General features: G+C 38.6%; 3 protein-coding genes across 3 annotated transcripts; 2 read left to right on the top strand and 1 right to left on the bottom strand.

Moving 5' to 3' along the window:
* Positions 1–205: 205 nt before the first annotated feature.
* On the top strand, positions 206–4430 carry LOC144628239 (uncharacterized). Its single transcript, XM_078486309.1, has 4 exons — positions 206–282; positions 1890–2019; positions 2459–2782; positions 4023–4430. The coding sequence occupies exons 1-4, from the start codon at positions 222–224 to the stop codon at positions 4339–4341; spliced, it is 834 nt and encodes a 277-aa protein (XP_078342435.1). The 5' UTR covers positions 206–221; the 3' UTR covers positions 4342–4430.
* A 1881-nt stretch (positions 4431–6311) lies between these two features.
* LOC144667357 (BTB/POZ domain-containing protein 6-like) lies at positions 6312–7637 on the bottom strand. The gene has a single exon (XM_078528743.1). It carries the CDS (start codon positions 7635–7637, stop codon positions 6312–6314), a length of 1326 nt encoding a protein of 441 aa, XP_078384869.1.
* A 56-nt stretch (positions 7638–7693) lies between these two features.
* Positions 7694–13823, top strand: LOC144667439 (BTB/POZ domain-containing protein 6-like). Its single transcript, XM_078528854.1, has 3 exons — positions 7694–7931; position 9455; positions 12193–13823. Exons 1-3 carry the CDS (start codon positions 7720–7722, stop codon positions 13444–13446), a joined length of 1467 nt encoding a protein of 488 aa, XP_078384980.1. The 5' UTR covers positions 7694–7719; the 3' UTR covers positions 13447–13823.
* The last annotated feature ends 5432 nt before the right edge of the window (positions 13824–19255 follow it).

Below are 19255 nucleotides of genomic sequence, written 5' to 3'. Positions count from 1 at the left end.
TCACGGTAAACAGTACCTTTATTTTAAGTTGTGCACTTTTCTTCCGAGAAACGACGGCGATTCTTCCTCGCAAGAACTGTAAAGGATACCATAGCGAGTCGACGATCCGCTTTTGGTTTAACACCAAAGCAAGTAGCTATAGTAACAGCTAGAATCCTGATTTGCGCAAGAAGTGCAAGTCTCTTTTACTCCCGGGCATTTTTACTTCATCGTTCGTTTCTATGGTAAATTCAGATTACAATACGATGAAAGGTCTTATTTTCACGGTTGCAGTTGCCTTAGGTGAGTGAAATCTCTCGTGATTTATAAATAAGCATAAAACTCCATAAATCTCATGGAGAATTTCCAAATTGTTCGATAAGAATACGTTATACTTGCCTACATTCATTAAATATTTTAGCTTGCGTCCAAGATAACGCAAGATATATTCAATATTGTTCTTTAAAAGAGTGTAAAATCCTAATAAGTCCCTCAATCGTGAGCCCATTTAACCTTTCTCGGAGCAAATCTCAATACCTTTCGCAACAAAAAGACACTGAAACTAAACACAAGCTACCAAGCACATAATATTGCTTGAAAGAAAGGAAGGGATAGTCGGAGTAAGCTAACCATCATCTAATTGCTTGTAACGGCACTGATGGAATGGAAATTCGGGAGTTCAAATGTCGCAAGTTACATTGTATTTAAACAAAATTGGACTAATAGTCAAACATATCTCATGGTAAGCTTAACGGTTTACAGGTCGATACATTGGAGTAGGAGTTTGTGAATGTGTGTGTACTTATTATATGTTAGGACTGCACGCGCTCCTGTCATAATACAGCTTATCACGCGGACTGGCCTTTGAACGTTACCGTTTGAAACATAATTGTCCCATCTTATGGGTTGGTTTTCGTAACATCGTTTACCACTGAAAAAGGTCGGCTGTAAGCCTGAAACGTTAAAATCTATCTTTAAATGCACTTCTTGTGACTCACCATAAATGTTTTGACTTGTGTTATGTGCATCAGATCAGTTATTTATTTATAACAAATGAGACTACGTTTGTCTTGGGACGGATGAGCATCGCGATGGGCCGCTGATAGTTTTCACCAATCACTAATTAAACAGTCGGGGGAATAAGTGCCAGTTGATGGCGACATCACTTCTTCGAGAAGTGACTGAGCCAGCGGTTTTCGTCCCACAAGTTGCTAAGCAACATGACGTATCCGTACGCGCGATTGCTTTCGGAGTACTCGTGAGCGCTCGAGCTAGTTTTTGATCGGATGAAATAATTCGGAAATTCCTCGAGTGCCAAAACTGGCAGTTATTCCCCCGACTGTAAAAGCTGTACAATCTGTGATCTTTCGATTGGGTTTTAGTTCCAACTTCCGTATACCTTGCTGATTTTGATTGGCTAGAGTTTTTTTTATTGTTCAGTGGCTCACTTGTAACATGCCGGCAAAATGATGTCTTATTTTGTTTGTAACCTGAATCACAAAATCAATAAACCAAAACAGAACCCATCTCTCAAAACAGCTAGACACAAACCATCTTCCTTTGTGTTCTCTTGTCATTTGCACATATATTCAGTTGGTGAAGCAAACGTGTGAATCTTCTAAGGTGGCTCTTATCTCGTAAATCCTCTATTATTTAGTGATTCTCGGAAATACAGAAGATGGCGCGTGGCTGAAGAGCAAAAGCGATATATGTGTGACAAACGGCCAGTAACACACCAATTAGCATTATTAAGCTCGATGGGTGAATGGGTTTAGTATCGCGCGATTGTTGTTTCAACATAGCCTGCGTAGAAGGCGCCTGTGTAGTTTTTGAGCGCGTGGCCGTCTCTCGCTTTTCGCGGGTTCTACCCCCTGATTGATTGATTGATTGATTGATTGATTGACATGTAGGTTGCCTGCAGTGTGCTGCTGAGCTGCCAGCTGTTGGCAAGTGTTCCTTTATGGAATATTACTGTACTCTCCGGGAATACGAATCACACTTCTTTAAAAAATTATATGAGGATCCGACTGCAGACTGTGGGTAAGTTTGCATCAGTAATCTCTGACTTTTGCCTACATTACCCAAAAATACACACACAACTATTTAGATTTAGGGGCTTGAAAGTAAGCAAGGACCTCATTGCCAATTTATTGCAGAACCGCGTACAATTTACCGCCGGATGGGAAACCTAAAACCACTTTGTGAAAAGGAAAAAAAACGAACACCTACACTTGATGAGATTAGCTGCTTTGCTGCTACCTTTGGAAGCAGGGGTACGCCGAAACCAGTAATAACTAAAAATATATATCTCTAAATTTCTCGTTTTACTTTAATCATCGTTATAATGATGATGATGATGATGATGATGATGATGATGATGATGATGATGATGATGATGATCGTCATCATCATCATCATCATCATCATCAAGTTTTACTTAGTTTAATTATTATTTACCATTTGTTTATTTTAAAAATAGGCTTCAGTTTTGGATCTTTTACTACCGATCCTTACTTAAAGCTGGGAGCTGTTTTTCAAAAACACTGGAAGTAGCGAATATGAAGGAGATCCAGAGCCTTTACTGCAGCGGCTTAGACCTGGAGGTTCCTCTTATGTTCTCCCTACCTCCTTGTTCAAACACGTACAGGAACAAAGTTCACGAATGCATAAATGACTTTGCAACAACTTTTACCAGCACCAATAATGATAACAACAACAACAACAACAACAAAAACACCCGCAGCAGGAGGAGCAGCAACAACACCAACGTATCATTACCGAAGCCGCGGTCAACTCTATGCGGGTAACCTTTATTTTGTACGTTTATAGCTTTAAAATCTTGCAATTGTGTCACAGTAAAGAAGAAAGCCTCCATTTAATCCAAGTTTACTCTGTTACTCCTAATCCTCATTTTTGGAATCTTTTTAACAACCTCAGTTAACAGACTTTGACGTTTCTTTTTTTAATTGCACCCCAAGTTCTGTGTACCAATCAGCGACGTTACTTTATAGGCTCTTATAGAGTTCTATGCAGTGAGTCTAGTACCCACCACTTAAGTGACAAGGATCGCAACCATAAACGTAAGCTTGGATATAACGCCGCTCTTTCGATAATTCTTTAACTTCGACAAGTCGTCATGTCACCGCATCCCAGAAGAAAGAACTGGGTAGATAAAGGAATAACTTTAACTGACAAGGCTTTTTGATCTGACACTTGTTTCCCCTGGGGGGAGGCACTTAATTTTTTATACAGGGAGGCTCCTCGCCGAGGTCTAAACCCCCACCCTTTTATATACCATTTTCGAAAGTAACCATTTCACAAACCTAAAGTAGGAATATTGCAACTCGTGTTCAGTGGGTAATAAAAATATTAAAAAATCTTATAAGGCGCAAGTATTTATATGCATATATTTTCAAAGTAAATAAATAACAATTAAATTAATAATTAAATATACAAATATACATATCGAATATAATAAAACAATACACGAATAGAAAAAACCTATTTGCTTAAAGTTAAAAAGAGGATCACATCTTTATATAAAATATTAAAACTATAAGCAAAAAGCTCTTTTAAACAAGCGAGTCTTAAACTTTGCCTTTAAACTATCAACTGAACATGCAGTACGGCATTTGATAACTTGAGTGCGACAAAGAGAAAGTATCATTTTATAATTAATACCGAGGGTTGCATTGGCCATAAAAGAAGGATGACTGAGCAGAGTCATATCACTAGAATTCCTTAAATTATATTTTGACACAGGGTCACGAGTAATTAAAAAACTGTTCGAGATATCTTTAAAGGCTCGTTTTAATACCTTAATGTCAGTTTCCCCTACTCTTTTCTATATCCCAGTGGGTGAAATCCCTTTTATAAGCCTCCAGGCCAAAACTAGGTAGCTCTTTCGAGCGGAGCTTCTCTGTATAGTCCCTTTTAGGGAATCCCCTCCATCTAAAGGCATTTGCACTGAACGGAAAGCAGTGCATGTAGCAAATACTTGATGTGCAATTTTTTTTTTATTTTTTTTTATTCCATCTAAACAGGAAACGTGCTAAAGCCAAAATGTGTACAGTCCTGGCATGGCAGACCAACTGCAATCAGTCCGACATGGCCGACGGTATATTCAACAAGATCATTGCCATCTCTAATCCGTTTTGTAAAAACGACATAGACCCGTGGGCAGTGGAGGCTGATACGTGTGCCAATTACAGTTTACCTTATCGTAATCCTGAATGTGGCAGTTGCCCAGCTGAACTTCGAACCCATACTTGTCCACGCAAAAGTGCAGCAGGAATCGGACGTGGCGTTGTTCACCATTTATTAAGCATTTTCTTTTTTACGGCGGCAATTTTGCAGTTGTAGTGTAGCAGCTTCAGTAAGCTTGTAATTTTAACGTGTGCTCTAGTTGCTTTATAAGTTTTTTGGTGCTAGGAGCATATTGTTCCAGTTGTTTGCGTAACTGTTTTTTCTGTTGTATCACGGGGATTTTGATGTATAAAAAAATTGTGGTCATATCGGTCTAAAATTATGACAAAGTAGTTTCGCTAATTTCACGAGATGTGCCTAAAACACCACGGCGGAGATATTTAGTCTATTACTCAAGGGAGAGCGAAGTGTAGTTAGTTTTTAGCGATTTATTCAAAACACATGAGAAGAGTTTGAAGGAGTCTGCTCGAGTGTTCCATTTTTTTAATCAAAATCTCATGCCCGTATAAGTCATTTTAATAGCTCTTTTATTAGAGAACTAACAGATCATTTTTAACATTAAGTGCTAGCTAGAAGATTTGTATTGATGTTAAAATGCCCCTTCGCCTTTTCGAAGTGATGCTCGTGAACGTTATTTTCACTTAGCCAGTAAGTAAATGGAATACCCTACATCACCCTTTGACTGTCTCTAAATGATAATTACTTTAAACCACAAAGACCCAACCAAGGATGCTGTCCGAATTTCGAGTGTACGAAGTCTCAGAGAGTTGCCCTGGCTTAGTCACGTCTGTGTCATTATTTATTACTTGAAAGGATTATGAATCGTTCGGAAAGGCTCTTTTTCCTCGAGCATCTCACACTTATCTCAGCGGTCCGGAATCCTAAATCCTTGAACTTGATTGGCTAATTCCGCGCACTCCAGCGATACGATTTTCCCATCCTGAGCCCGTGTACGAGACGCCTACAGCGAGAGATAATTTTTCAGCGAGACGAATGAAGACATGACAGTTTGTTCTCAATAAAATCAAAATGGCGCCTTGCAAAACGTAACAAAAGAGAAGGAAGAAGGAACAATTACACTACCGGAAAAGATTTTTAAAGGTATAAGTGGAAAGCGAAAAGAATAAATTAAATTGTTTCATAAACCTTTTTTACTATTGGCCTCGTCAGCATGCACAAAAAAAAGAAACTGTCAAGAAAGAAATTCAACTTCAAAATGAGGTTTGGCGGGGAAATAAACAAATAAGAAACAGTACAAAAAAGGTCTATTCCGAAAGAACTTCACTATGAACGTTGTTTACTTGCTTTACAAACAATGGGCCCCAGGGTATCTCGGGTTCTTCACCTGACTCAGAGTATACAACAAGGCTGAAATTGGTCAGATTCTAAGAATATACCAAAGGCTGAGGTTTTTTTGCGTGTTAATGAAAAACAAAATACAATGAAATCACACAATGTTTCAAAAGAACTTAATTTCACCATTGAAAATTATGATAGTTTCTTTTCATTTCTCACAAAATTGGGTAAAGAAAAAACGATAAAAACTTGTACATTAGACACATGATCGACATTTCAGCAGTTCAGATAACAGCTGCAAAAGATGTTAGCTGGTTATTTAAATCATATTCATTTCTACAGAAAGTTTGTAAACATCCATGGATAACAGTTGTATGCCATAGGAATCTTTGAATGTACACAAGAATATTTTCAGCCTAAAATCGGCAGAAAAAAAATAAGAATATCATCCTTACATAAAAATAGGGTTTGTTTGATTTGGAATTACAGAAACGTTACTTTGGAATCGTAGACATACATTCCAAGTGTAGACGGCTTGATACATAAAACAAATTGATCAGAATTGAAAAAAAAAAACCATTAAAGTCAATGTTTAAAATTAAGTCGCATTTTAAACAATTATATACACCCTGAAAATGAAGTTGGGTATCATATGATGAGATTCATCTGATTATAGTTGGTACAGTATGTTCGTAATTATTGTTTCATTGAGGAAATGGTGTACTAGCAGGGTCTACAGGTGCTCAGCTGCAGGGGGTGTAGAGATAGGGGAGGGGAAGAAAGGGAGGGAATGTAGACTGCAGTTGCCATAGATTCATCCATGCATAAACTTATTTTATAATGCTGAACAAAAATCCAGGAAACTGTCCCTTCTTGACAGTAGTACCATTGCTACTTTGTTCACTATCTTCAAAGTTAAAGCACACTCCTGAGCATAGAATTGAGGTCTTTCCATCTAAACCACGCCATGAAAAACTTCCTGATATGGCAGCTTCAACAGAGTACCTTTTGTCTTTCTCTATGAGGAGCGGAACATCAAAAAGCACCTCAAAGCCCCAGTAATGGCTTGACTTGTAAGGAAGATTCCGTGAAGAGTAACATCCCATCCTTGTTCCAACAACTGAAGAACTGCTCAGATCTGTTACAGTAAGTTTCAATGAATAATTTTCATTTTGATTCCCACAGAAATATATCCCATACAGTATGATGTTCTGGTCTACAGAGAAGGCAACAGAGTCATGCTTGTTAGGACTGTAACACCAGCCATAATCAACAACAGAACCAAATCTACACAACTGTTTTCTGTCCCATCCACCTCTTCTTTCCTCCTTAAATTCCAGAGGTGATGTTAAGACTGACGAAAAATGTTTTATGATGTCAAAACACTCTTTTGGAGAAAGTATGTTGCATTCGAGGACTACATTGGCAAATTCTTCTTCTTTCATTACTGGATAACGAATGTTCTTCACAATTCGTTCCCCAAGTAGTCTTCTTTTTAGTTCTCCATTGGGGAGTAAGCCTTGTAATTCAAATTGGTTGTTGGCCCAAAAATTCACAGCTTCAAATAGTTCAACTTCATTCACAGTCAAAGAATCTCTTTCAACAAGTGTTTCAAGAATTTGTTTGTCAACTGTGACAAATTCATCTGATGTGATTACATCAGCTGTATGTTTATCAATTACTTCCCAACATCTAGCAATGGCGCCTTCTTCTTGGTTATTTAGAGCCTGCGCAAGAAAATTAATCACGTTCGAGGCATTTAAGTTTTTTCCAAGATATTCGATACATTTGTCGGAAAGCGAAAGTAACTTGTAACGCCTTGACAAATGCAGTACCTCCATTACGTTACTTCCGGTCAAGATGGCTTCATCTGTGTAAATGTAACGCAACATCTCCAGTAGATTCTCGTATTCACAATCATTGAGTTCAATAACGTCTGATGTTTCCTGCGAATGAAACATATCAAAGAACACAGGACTACTTATCGACAATACGAACTTGTGAGCGGGTATCTCCACTTTCCTGGCTTTGAAATCGTCACTCCACTTTCGAACAGTGAACCTTACATCACTCAACAAATCGTTATTGAACATAAGCACGATCCTTTCTTTGACGTTTGGTCTTGTTATCTGCCAAAAGTCTTCGGTAGAAGACATGGTTTTAAGGACAGCTGGCAGTATAAAAGTTCCTATAAACTGATCAAAGTTTCGCAGAGTCGGTGCGAACAAAAGGTGTTATATGAAGTATACATTTTACATGATACTTACCGCTGTCCAAACTAAGACTCGTTCTGGAAACGAGATTGTTGTTTGCGGGAAGCTTCCGGTTGCTTCGAGCTTGCAAACGAAGATAATGGCGGCATTTGTTGAAGAGAACTGGCAAACTGCAAGATCTACAGTCAGAGAAAGAACCAAATTTATGTTCAACAACAATCTTTTAAGCGATGTTAAGTTTTATGAGGGGTTATCCCCGCCATAATTGTTTTTTCATTTTAAAGTAGTGTTTTTCTTTTTATTGTAGCAGCTGTCATTTCGCTTTAGTCGTTTCTCTTCCGCAAAAGGCACATTTTGTGAAATTATGCATCAAGTTCCATCAAATACGGTTATGCCGAATTTAGAATGCCCCCAATTGGAAAATTCTGGGTGCTCAATTTGAGCAGAATTCAGGAAGGCAAATTTGACAGAATTTGGTCCCTCGAATTTTGCGAAATTCAACTCACTGCGTTCTCAAACATACTTGTCAGCGGTTTGGCTTTAAGCAAAAGGAGCGGTCACTCAGCAAAAAACATGGCCGCCACTACGATAGATTGTGGTCGTTTTCCCCGTTTTTCGGAAAATGAGCGAAAGTTTCAATTCTAATAATACTCCTTCGTGATCATCTAAGATGTAAGGAAAACTTTGGATCGCTTTTGGTTGTAAAAAATGCGAGCGAGCTTCTTACGGGTTGTCAGTTGTTTTGGTTTTCCACGGAGATCCAGCGAAGAAAATCCAAGGTTTATAATCTGATAAAACTTCAGCATGGTTAGGACAATTTCTTCTTCTTTAAACTAAAGGCAACTGTTCTTTTCTCAGATCATTATAACAAAGCCGGAGATATGCACAAAGCTCCTGAGCAAGCCGGTGGGATTTAGAAAGGTTTTTAATGTCCAATGTTTACAAACTTTTGTTTACTTGTTTCTAATCACTGTCAGAAGTTGTTGATAGTATTTTACCTCAAATCATGTTCTACTGTTGATAAGTTTTCACTGAAATAAATATCCCAAATCAGAAATCATTTCCAATTTTGCAAACTGTTTATTTAGTTTGTTTTTTTTGTGAGGTAGATTTTTTGAATTTTTATTAGAAAATAAACAAATTAAGAAATTGATTATTAACAATTTTTTTTGGTAAAGTTATAGAGCTAATTAGGTTTCAATATTACCTTATAGGTTAGAGCCATTCCAGTAAACATGGATTGTGATATAACCTAAAAGGAGTCCCCAGTTAAAAGAAGGCACAGAGAATCATCTACTCAAGAAATGAAAATACCACAAGCAAAGGGCGATTATTAAAGAGCTAAAACGTTTTTACAGTTGAAATGACTGCATCAGCTATTAAGTTTTGAAATCATTGTTTAATTAGTTGATGCAGATGTTTCTATAAAACCCTGTTTACAGTTCATAATGCTATAATAAAATAGTACCCACCCAAACACTATGGTAAGGCTTATGTGTTGCAGCAGCATGAGGAGGATGCATTACTGGCAAAAAAGCTTGCAAGTCTAAAATTTTATTTTAAAACATTACCTGAGGAAATGATCAAAGTTAAGTTGAATCATTGCTAGTATTTACATGTCCAGGGACAAATGTATTCAACCTTTATCCTTGCCTTATTCTGGTTGTCTATTTTGGAACGAAATCATCAAATGACTCAGTTTTTTTAAAACACTTAATTCTTGACAAGAGACATTTCACCCCTGAGGCATGGATCAGGAGGGTGCAACATATAAACTCCCCTACCTCAATGATGGTTGAGTTTCATATGGAGACTGCTTGTCCGTAATGTAGCAGAGTTCCACCCAGCTTCATGATTAAAGTTCTAAGTACATCTACACAAAACTCTCCTTGTCATATCCACATAACTCATTTTAATTCAGAGAGAAAAGTGAAAATAAATACTTTTGAAAACTTGTCAAAGCTCCTTCAATGTTTGAAATTGTTTACCAGCAGACGTCACAGGGCCCAGGCACACATGTAACATAAATGTTCACTCATCCTCCAAGAACCATTTACTTTATTGTCACTATTGAATGAATAATTCATCTTAAACAAAACATCAATATTTTCAATACTGCATGTAGGATCTAGATTCTTATAGCTCCCCATTTCATTAAAAAAAGAAATATTGTTTAAGTATTGACAAATTTTCTGGTTTCAATGTAAAAGTCCCATTAGTGAATACCCTTTACTGTCTGAGAATAATCAGCCCCAAAATTTCACTTAGTCAATGCAAAAAAGGCAATGAAAACAAAGTAAACAGTCATTAAAATTTGCCCTCAACCAAATTCTTCCAGCTAGAACTGACAAATGCATGGAGACCAATAAGTTGAGAATATATGTGTTGCTAAATTATGGAGATAAAAGAGTTGAATTTTAAACTCTTCTGGAGGAATGATTTATGTTGGGCTATCACTGATTGACCATTAAACCACCCTGGCTGTTTTGAGGTGGAACCTTAACTTTCAATTATGCATTATTTTTTTTGCAGCTCAATCGAATTATCCATCAGGTGATAAAAAGCGCAAAATACTGCTGGTTAATGGAAAAAATGATTTTCTCTTTGCTTTAACATTATGCTTTTTTGAGTGGATGTTTCTCTGTGCTTTCTTTTAACTGGGGGCTTCCTTGTAGATTGTTTCACAAATTATCCATGTTTACTGGGATAGCTCTTCACCTGTGAGAAAATAATTATTGAAACCTTATTTAACTTAGCCAATAGGCAGTTTAAGATACGCTACGGCGAGGCGCTACTACGGCTGCCGGAAGTAATTTTCTCCAAATATAAGATGCTGCGCATGTCAGTCAGTCACGTCCAGCCGTAGAGTGAAATCTGACTACGTGAGTCGGGAGGTTTTGCCGTAGTGGTAGTACGTCGGATTTTATTCGCTTCTCTGTCCTTTTTCGACGAGTTTCTCAGCATTTTAAGAGTTCCAACGAATACTGTATCCTTTGAATTTAATTATAGTCGAACAATTGTCGCGTTTGTCGCTCATAAGCTTAAAAAGTCTTATCCTGAATTTGACGAATTCGTTCGGTGCAAGTGTCGGTATGGACAAGAAAAGTACTCGTGTTGAGCGTGCGATTTTTTTGCCTTCACAGTTTAGTGGAGATGTACTATAGCTGTATAAGTATCCGCTACCATTTAGCTTTGGTGAGTACTGGTATATTTCAGTTCATAACTCGGTATTCTTTACGATATTAGTTTTTTTTTTAAATTAAACATTTCATCGATTTTAATTGTTGTTGTGTTGTTGTCTATTGCTGCTGTAGAAAGAATATCTCGCTCAGAACTATTCTGTTAGTCCTAGCAAAGCAAACAACAACTATATATTTTTTGAGCGAAGCCATTCGGCTGTGGAAAACTAAATAAAAGAGATTTTTAACTCCTTAGCCTATGTTTCTTTGTATTTCGCCTTGCTTTTACACTAAATTTGGCGGACTGCCGAGACGTACTCTCCCCAGACCTTTTCGGTTACGGTAGCCGTAGTAGCACCTCGCCGTAGCGTATCTTAAACTGCCTAATAACTTTACCTAAAAATAACTCTTTGTTAATAATCCATTTCTTAATTTGTTTATATTCTTATAAATAAATACAAAAAATACCTGACTCAGAAATAAAAACAGTTTGCAAAATTAGAAATGATTCCTGATTTGGGATATTTATTTCAGTGAAAATTTATCAACAGTAGCGCATTATTTAAGGTAGAATACAACCAACAACTTCAGACAGTGATTAGAAAAAGTTCTGTAAACATTGCACATTAAAAACCTTTCTAAATCCCACCGGCTTGCTCAGGAGTTTTGTGTATATCTCCGGCTTTGCTGTAATGATCTGAGCAAAGAACAGTTGCTTTTAGTTTAAAGAAGAAGAAATTGTCCTAACCATGTTGAAGTTTTATCAGATTATAAACCTTGGATTTTGTCTTCGCTGGATCTCCGTGGGAAACCAAAACAACTGACGACCCGTAAGAAGCTCGCTCGCATTTTTTACAACCAAAAGCGATCCAAAGTTTTCCTTACATCTTAGATCATCACGAAGGAGTATTATTAGAATTGGAACTTCCGCTCATTTTCCGAAAAACGGGGAAAACGACCACAATCTACCGTAGTGGCGGCCATGTTTTTTGCTGAGTGACCGCTCCTTTTGCTTAAAGCCAAACCGCTGACAAGTATGTTTGAGAACGCAGTGAGTTGAATTTCGCAAAATTCGAGGGACCAAATTCTGTCAAATTTGCCTTCCTGAATTCTGCTCAAATTGAGCACCCAGAATTTTCCAATTGGGGGCATTCTAAATTCGGCATAACCGTATTTGATGGAACTTGATGCATAATTTCACAAAATGTGCCTTTTGCGGAAGAGAAACGACTAAAGCGAAATGACAGCTGCTACAATAAAAAGAAAAACACTACTTTAAAATGAAAAAACAATTATGGCGGGGATAACCCCTCATAAAGTTTACTGTGCGTGGATCCGATGGCAGTAAAATGGAGATTCCAGCTCACAAGTTTATGCTATCCATTTCTACTCCAGTATTTCATGCAATGTTTTATGGACAAATGGCTGAAACTTCGGACACTATCGATTTACCTGACTGTGAATATGAAGGTTTATTGGAGTTGTTTCGTTACATATACAGTGAAGAAGTGCACCTAACGAGAAGTTGCGTGATGCAAGTTTTATATTTGGCAGAAAAGTACATTTTACCTACTCTTGTCAGTCAGTGTTTTGAATATCTGCGTGAAAACGTAGACGAATCTAATGTGCTTTGCATTCTCACGCACGCGTTGAGGTACAGCGAACAAAATGAGGATCTCGTGGAACGCTGTTGGGCGGTAATTGATAATCATACCGAACAGGCTCTCCAGTCAGATGAATTTGTGACCATTGACAAATCAATCCTTGATGCATTAGTGGAGAGAGACTCTTTGAACATCCAAGAGATTAATCTGTTTAAAGCTGTCAACAAATGGGCAGAACATCACTGTGAAATGCAAGGCCTGGTGGTAGATGGTTGCAAGAAAAGAAACATACTCGGTGAGGGAGTAGTGACAAAAATTCGATTTCCAGTTATGGAGAAAATTGAATTTGTCAGTGTTGTTCTTGACAGCAATATACTTCTACCCCATGAAGTCATTGATTTAACAAGGTGTTATTATTCGCAATCTGTGTTTCCAAGGAGATTTCTAACGACGAAAAGAATTGGTGGTCTTAAACATTGTCAAAGATTTGACTCGGTAGTGAATTTTGGCTGGAGTCATTACGATAAAAAAGAGCAGGATATTTACCTGCGTGTGGACAAGGCTATCAACATGCATGGTGTGCGTCTGTTTGGTAGTGACGGCGAACAACAGGAGGTTACACTGGAATTGAGGGATTCCTCATCAAATGTGGTGTTTGCTCATAAAAAAGGAACGTTTGCTTCGGTGCAATTACAGCACAAGTCAACTAGTTTCTATGGTATTGATGTCTTGTTTGACCAACCAGCTATTCTAAAGCAAAAAGTTGTGTATTGTGTCAGAGTTTCCTTTTCTGGTTCAGTTTCGTGGTGTGGAGAAAATCTTCTAAATGATGTCCAGAGCTCAGGGGTCACATTTAGATTTTCAACCAACAAAAAGATGAAAGATTCTTCCATCTCCATAGACTCCACAGAACCAAAAAAATCCAAAAGAATGTCCATGACTGTGGCAGTTTTGTTTACTGTTAACTAAGATTTGTAAATAAATCCTTCAGCTGGCTGATGGAGTGGATGTGAGGATTAGATGAATCCTCAGCTATGAGAATCAAACCCTATCTATACCTTGAATCATTTTTGATTCAATCATCTGGTGGGGTGGGGGTCACTCTTTGATTTTTGGGTGGGGTGTGCTGCTGAAACCCTAGAACCCTAGGTAAGCTTGTTAAACTGTTATTCTCCATACCACTACTGTAGACCAAACCTCTTATTTCTGTGCCCTATCCCAGACTCAACTGCTTGAAAACAATACCTTTTACAGCAGCACACCTATATAGCCCATACAGGGTAGTACCTTACCTGAGATTCATTCCTAGTTATTGCTAAGAGATATGGACATAAAGAATGTATATGTATAGTGGCAAGTAAAATGGGTTTGATGTGAAGGAGTTAAAAGTAAGAAGAGAGAAGAGTTCCCAGTTCTTACCCCTTCCCATCATCCCTTGTGCTTCTCCTGAAAAAGAAAATACAACAACAACAAGAGATTACACTGCATATGGATGCTTATCTGCCCCTCCCCTCCCCCGTCAATTTGGATCTTATCCTCGGTATATACTAAGTCAGTGGCTGAGCCAAATTGTGTTAGATAATAATTACAGTTGTCCAAGAATTTAAAGGACCCTAGTCAGCCTCCACCATTTTCAGTGCCATTGAAATTATGAAAACTGTATGGCAAAGCAAAATTCACCAGGAAGTTATGTTAAAAATTTGCTTTCTATTTCATCGCTAAAGTGCATCACCTTGAATATTTTTTAATATGATAAGCTAAAAAATTTGTAGGCCCAGGCCTACAGGCCAATAGGCTATCCAGGCCCTGAATATCATTAGTCTGGTTTCCGGCATATCGTTAAAACTAGCAAGGGTTGGAAAGTTTTATCCATCTAAGACGATGGGGATGTTTTTTTCTCTACGGAAACTACATTTGAAGTATTAAAAAACGAACATTGACAACGCGTTTCAATTGTCTGAATCCCACGGTGACCACAATCGTCAATTACTTCAATCAGTAACTGAACTGATAACACAGAAACGCAGCAGCTACGAAAGTTATTCAACGAAGAAACAGTTTAATTTTGCTAAAGCATTGAAGAAGTGGCTCAAAAATTTTGACCCTGCCCCAAATTGGAGCAAAAAAATGTGACCCTCCCCAAATCGGTGCTAAAAAACTGTGACCCTGCATTTGAATAAACACACAAATTTTGAACATTGAATGCTCTTTGATCTGTTCACGCGATTCAGAGCAGCAATATGGCCCTTTCAGAGGAGCCATTAGATCCCCGTTTTAACTTTTCCAGCTGTTTGAGCTGTTCAAAACAGGTATTAACGAAAAAAAATCGAAATACTATGTTTTTGGGACGATCATTGATAAGATGACAACTTAGCTGGTAGTCAGTTTCTTTTTCAGAATAATCCGGTTCAAATAATTTCGTGCGAGAAATAATTGGTTCAGCGTGAGATTGCATCTGGCTGATTGACAAAATGTTTGACTGTTGTTACCCTTACCTGACCTTACCAGCCCCTCACTCTTTCTTTGGTGAATTTGTGGAAAAGATTTTTTTGAAATGCAAACTTTGTCTGATTTCTCGGTTTCAGGGGAAGTAGACTATACGTGTCACGCGTGGTTCAAAATCGAAGCTGGGCCTATTTTTGGCGCGAAAGTTTGTAATTGCCTTTCGTGAACGGAAGTTTAACTTCGGTTGCTGCCCAACCTTCTTCCCAGGTCTTTCCCTTCACATTCTCGTCCCCATAGCCCTTTCGTTTCCCCGTGCCAAGGCCCAGCCGACTAAGAGAAACGAAAGGGCTATGGGGACGAGAATGTTCCCTTCAAAGTTCGTCGGGGGCCGCAAACTGAGGGAAAAGGGAAAAGCCCTGGGAACGAGGTTGGTAGCCGCGTGCTGCCGCGTGGCGCTTCCGGGGCAGATCGTGAGTCAAAAAGTGTGCAAACAGGAAACAAGATCTGCCAGTCGTCTATCGCCTTTCCTCCTTCCCATCATCCTTCGCGTCTTGCAATTTTCGCCTAAGAGACGACTGGGGACGAGTCAGTGCCCGGGTCGCACAGTTCAGACGCGAGAATACCAAATGAAGCCGACCTGTTTTCATTGAATGAGCTGTAATTCTCAAAGTTTGCCATTTCCGCCCAAATGCACAAAAATATCCACGTTTCGAGTGGCGTCTTATTCTTAATCCAAAGTGTCTGGCAAAATTATATCTGTTCCTTCTATTATGAAACACTTTATTAATCTAGGACATTTAGCGCGAGAATTCTCTTCAGTTTTACAATGCCAAAAAAAAAATTATTACCTGATTGAGAGCGAATGTATGCACCTTGCAGGTATGCGACACCTTTGTTATAGAGGAGGCAAGATCTTGCTAGGGGGTTCTGGGGGCATGCCATCCAAAAACCAACAAGGTCGAGAATATTGTGAGAGTTGCCTAGTTAACCGGCGTATCCAATGGAACGTTCGGTAATCGAACCCAATCGAACACCAATCGTTCGATTGGGTTCGGTAGTCGAACAAAATCGAACTCACAATAAAATTTGGTCAATCGAACAAAATCGAACTCACAATAAAATTTGGTCAATCGAACAAAATCGAACGTTCGATTTCCGAACAGTCGACAATCGAACAAAATCGAACGTTCGATTACCGAACAGTCGACAATCGTACTCAATCGAGCGTTCGATTATCGAAATCCTGTTTGTTAATATTGCGGGCATTTTGTACGGTGCACCGTCCCCATGATTAGTCCTACGTGTTTTACTTATCAAGAGACGGATTTCGAACAAAATCGAATCGGATTGAATTCGATTGGTTCGAAAATCGAACTCACAGCAAAATAGATGTTCGATTTTGTTCGATTACCGAACCCAATCGAACGATTGGTGTTAGATTGGGTTCGATTGATTTTTGGTTCGATTTTGTTCTATTGGATAGTTTTTACTCGTAGAACAAAGCTAGCATGGAAATGTCATATAAGAATGATAACACAATAAACATTTGATAATTTTCTTTATTTTAAGTCGTTTCTAAATCTTTGAGAATGTGAGGTAAAAATGATGGTAAATGTGATGGACATTTAATGCAAGAAGCATAAAACGTTTGAATTTTGAAGTTAAGCGCGTGTCGTTGTTACAAACTGCTTTCTTACTAGTATCGATGTTGGTAATCATGTCCAGGTTGTTGGATAAGGGCGATACCTTCATATCTACAACTAAAAAAAAACCCTAAACGTTTCGTTTATAAAACCAAATTGATTACAAGGCTGGTACAACGGCAGGAGGGCAAGATTTATTGGTCAATATTTCAACTAGCAGAGCTAGTCTTCTTCAGGGCCAGTACTATAATATAAGGAAAATAACGGCTCTAAAATTTGAATTTGGATAATACAGTGTGGGTTAATGTTTAACTAATACAGGCTATATAAAGATATACGGTGACAAGATATATAATAATAATAATAAAATTGAAAAAAAAAAAACAAAAATAATTAATGAAATTGTCAATGTTCATTTCTACGGTTAATACCATTAGGCGCAAGTGTTTGGCCTCTGTGTATCAGGTAGGCCTCTCTAGCCTTTCTGCGGGATGCATTATTTGTCGGTTGGAGTTCCAGAGGAATGAGTGTCATGTCTTGGATAGAGTGATCAGGTAGATTAAAATGCGTAGGTACTGCTGCTGAAGCGTTTGCGTGTTTCGGATTGTTCGTGGCTTGTCTATGTTCAGCGAATCTTTCACGGATACTACGTTTAGTTTCCCCTATGTATTGTTTCTTACATTTGTTACATTCTATCACATAAGTTAAGTTTGAAGATTTACAAGTTATGCGATGCTTGATTTCCCGCACTTCTCCCGTGTTGTTGAAAGTGTATGTTCTTCTACCATTTTCAATGTGGGGGCAGGTGAGACATCCGTGTTTCGATTTGCAGCGGAAGGTGCCATGAGGTTGACTAGGTTGGTTGAGTGGGGCGTTTACTGGCTGCTTGAGTTTCGCGCGAACTAATTGGTCACGAAGGTTAGGTGATCGCCGGTAAGCTACAACAGGTGGTTCTTTGTAGATCTCGTGTAAGCGTTCTGTGGAATGGAGAATGGGCTGTTTCTTTCGCAAGATTTTGTTGATGTTAGGTAAGGCTGGGTTATAAGTGAGGATAAATGGCACTCGGCTAGGTTCCTTGATTTCATGAAGGTGTTCTTTTAAAGTGTCTTCTCTGGGAATTAGTTTAGCTCTTGATATTTGGCTTTTTACAAACCGGTTTTTATATCCTCGTTTTGTGAGGTAGGTTTGTAGCTCTTTAGATCGGCACTCGAAGAATTCGTCTTTGGAGCAAATACGGCGTAGGCGGAGAGCGAGGCTGTAGGGTATTGATTTTTTGGTGTGGTACGGGTGACTTGAGAAGCAAAGCAAGTACTGGTGTTTATCAGTAGGCTTGCAATGAAGGTCAGTTTCTATTTTACCATTCTCCAGTTGGATATTTACGTCTAAGAAAGGAATAGAGGTGGTTGAACGTTCGCTTGTGAATTTTATAGTGGGATGGATGCTGTTAAGGTAGGCAATGAAATCATCGAGCTTTTCGTTTCCATGTGTCCAAAACATCAAAATGTCGTCAATGTATCGGAACCAGAGTAAGGGTTTGTCTGTATAACCTTCAAGGGCTTTCCTCTCAAAAGCGTCTGTACCAAAGGATTAAGATGAAATATTGGCCAATAAATCTTGCCCTCCTGCCGTTGTACGAGCCTTGCAATCAATTTCGTTTTATAAGGACTTAGAGTGACGTCTGGTACGAGCATTTCTTGAACAAGAGATCCGGTAGTCCAGTCCCTGGACTCTCTCTTCCACGCGCCCTTTATAGGGGTTGAACCCAGGCGCGCGAAGAGAGAGTCCAGGATAACTTGCATGCGCATGCTCAGAACGAACTAATCAGAAGCGAGGAGTGTGGCGTCACTTGCTTGGGACGCGCGCGCTAGGTTGAAACTGGCTCGCTCAAATGACGAATTCAACTACGCGACCGAACGCGCGAATAAATGCAAGAAAAAAACTGTGCTGAATTGCATCCAAAACCAATTCAATAACCAGCTACAAAATACTAGGAATAGTCAGTTGACAGATAGCGATTTTTGTTTTGGCCGTTAGTTTTTAGCAGACACTGACTGCAAAGCTAGGCTTTTTAAAGTTATTCCGGTGATCCTGCTTTAGTACACGGTCGCGTAGTTGAACTCGTCATCTGTGCGCGCGCGTTTTCAAAAGGGCTGCCAAATGTGGTTTTTCCCCCAATTTTGGGGGGAAAACTGGCGCATGCGCATGCAAGTTATCCTGGACTCTCTCTTCGCGCGTCTGGGTTCAGCCCCAAAAGGCGCGCGGAAGAGAGGATTCAGGGACTGGGACTGGACTAGAGATCCGGCAGCAGAGAAGCCAACAGTTTTTTCTTCGTTGCGTGGTCCCCTGCATCCAAACTGTTTTTGTTTCGTTTATCATTTCTTTTGTTTGATAAAATAAAAATAAAATAAATTAAAAACAAAAACAGGCAAATAAAAATAGTAGCAATAAAACGAACCAAAAACAAACCAAACCGAACCAAAAAAAGATAAAAAGATACATTTTTTCAATTTGCCCCTCAAACGATATTCTTCAGCCTGTCAAAATTTAACAGTAAATATAATGAATTTAATAGGACAGAAGAAAAGATCTCAGAACCCTGGTATAACGAACCCATTTCCTAATAAAAACAATAAAAAACGTTCACTGGCTAAAAATATTAAAATGAATAAAATATATACAAGAAAGGTGAA

Source organism: Oculina patagonica, chromosome 10 (genome assembly GCF_052425735.1).
Source record: "Oculina patagonica isolate OP01 chromosome 10, crgOcupat, whole genome shotgun sequence".
Taxonomy (NCBI): Eukaryota; Metazoa; Cnidaria; class Anthozoa; order Scleractinia; family Oculinidae; genus Oculina; species Oculina patagonica.
The sequence above is the reverse complement of the archived record's forward strand: the minus strand, read 5'-3'. Positions and strand labels throughout refer to the sequence as shown.